General features: G+C 38.8%; 1 protein-coding gene across 1 annotated transcript in view; it reads left to right on the top strand.

Moving 5' to 3' along the window:
* Positions 1-1,451, top strand: part of LOC108622079 (fibroin heavy chain-like) — a 23,993-nt gene extending 22,542 nt beyond the window's left edge. The window contains exon 3 of the mRNA XM_026811204.1: positions 425-1,451. Coding sequence (XP_026667005.1) covers positions 425-1,354 — 930 coding nt within the window. The 3' untranslated portion in view covers positions 1,355-1,451. The remainder of the gene's footprint in view (positions 1-424) is intronic.
* Positions 1,452-1,776: the final 325 nt, after the last annotated feature.

Here is a 1,776-nt window from a genome sequence, read left to right as displayed (position 1 = left end):
TTACACGTAAATAATTAAACGTGTCTCTTGGAAATTGGAATTGGAGTGTTTAAAATTTGGAGCTTAAGATCGTCTCTGAAGTCATGAAGAATTGAAATAGTTTTTGTTAAAATTTTTCAACTTCCCTGTAAGAAAATGTAAAATTGCATTTGTTCATTGTATTCTGAAATTGATTAAATAATTCGTTTCTAATTGGGCTTGAAGATTAAATCCGCAATGACCACAGTCGCAATTATCTACGTAATCGATACTGCACCTTCGATTACCTGGTAAAGATATATAAAAAGTGTTTTACGTAACAAGAAACATGAAACTTACTATATGTATAAAGGATTAGATTATCCAGAATTGATAACAGAAATAAGTATTAATTTTTCAAACTAAAGATTTTCCATCTCGATAAGAGAATTAAAAAATTCTACAGCTTTGTCTTTTGGCAACCGCCACCCTCGGCGCTGAAACAGGCGAGAAGTCTGAGAAAGTCAAAAGAGGAATACTGTTAGGAGGATCTGAAGGCCTGAACCTGGGTTCCAGCCTGAGCCAAACCAATTTGGATGGAATACCTGGAGGATTGTCAAACGGAATTTCAGGACTAGGACAAGGACTCGGTTCTGGGCTTACAGGAAGCTTGACTGGAGGATTGAACACAGGAATAACCAGAGCAAATATTCGTATCATCAACCAGCAGCAAGTGCCACTGATCTTACCTCAACCATACCCAATTACCAGACCTGTAACGTCTCCTTACACAGTGAGACAGAACTTTCAATCTCTTATAAATGAAGCACCCATCCGAACTCCTCAGATTACCAGCCAGAGACTGAGCATTTCCGAGAATCTTCGAATTCCTCAACCGATCCCTATCTCCCAAATCTCTCAGCAACAATTATCCATCCCTCAATCGACGCAATTATCTCAACAATCGCCTATTGTCGTCACTGTTTCGTCCGCAAGTCAGAGTGGCCCGAGTTCAGGCATCAGTAGTGCTCTTAACTCTGGAATTATTGGAAACAGTCTGAATGGAGGACTCAGTTCTGGTTTGGGTTTACCATTGAGCCCTGGACTTGGAAATCATGGAGCTTCTGGATTGAACTTCGGATCTGGATTGAGTTCTAGACTTGCATCCCTCGGGATTGGATCAGGACTCGGTTCAAACCGTGGATTGTCCAGTCTTGGATCTGGACTCGGTTCACAGGGATTGATCTCCAACCTTGGCACTGTATATGGCCCTGGATATGGCTACTCTGGCTCTGGTATCGGAGGACTCGGTGCCATCCGGGGTATCAATTCTCTCGATAATTTAGGATCTGGCCTGGGGGGTGGTAACCAGGTGATCGTTATAAGAAGGCATTAAACAAATTGGGAATCTTGTATAGTTAATAGTCTCATCCATGTAATACGATTAGTAAAAATTCATGTTTTATATGCTGGAATAAAACTGCCTTTCTGTATAGCTGTAGTTGCCAGATACAAGAAAAATCCTATGCAATTTCCTTCTAACTCCACTCGTTAAGGAATAATTGCCAATAAACGAAATAATTGATCGATTACTCCTGAAGTATTCGAGATAGAAGAAAATTGTATAAGACGTCAGTGCTTACAATTTTTAGTGGAAGTATTTTTCGAAATTTGAAGAAAAAATTAATTTTATTTCTTCGAGGTGGTACTTGCAACTTCCTAGTATAGAATAAAAATTTTCTAAAATACCTTGGATAATTTTTATTCACAAAAAACTATGCAAGTAATAAGTTTCGTTAACAGCAGAATTAATTAGGT

This window comes from Ceratina calcarata, unplaced genomic scaffold (genome assembly GCF_001652005.2).
Source record: "Ceratina calcarata isolate Rehan_Ccalc_2016 unplaced genomic scaffold, ASM165200v1 scaffold203.2, whole genome shotgun sequence".
NCBI classification, from domain to species: Eukaryota; Metazoa; Arthropoda; class Insecta; order Hymenoptera; family Apidae; genus Ceratina; species Ceratina calcarata.
This window is presented reverse-complemented; position numbering and strand designations above follow the sequence as displayed.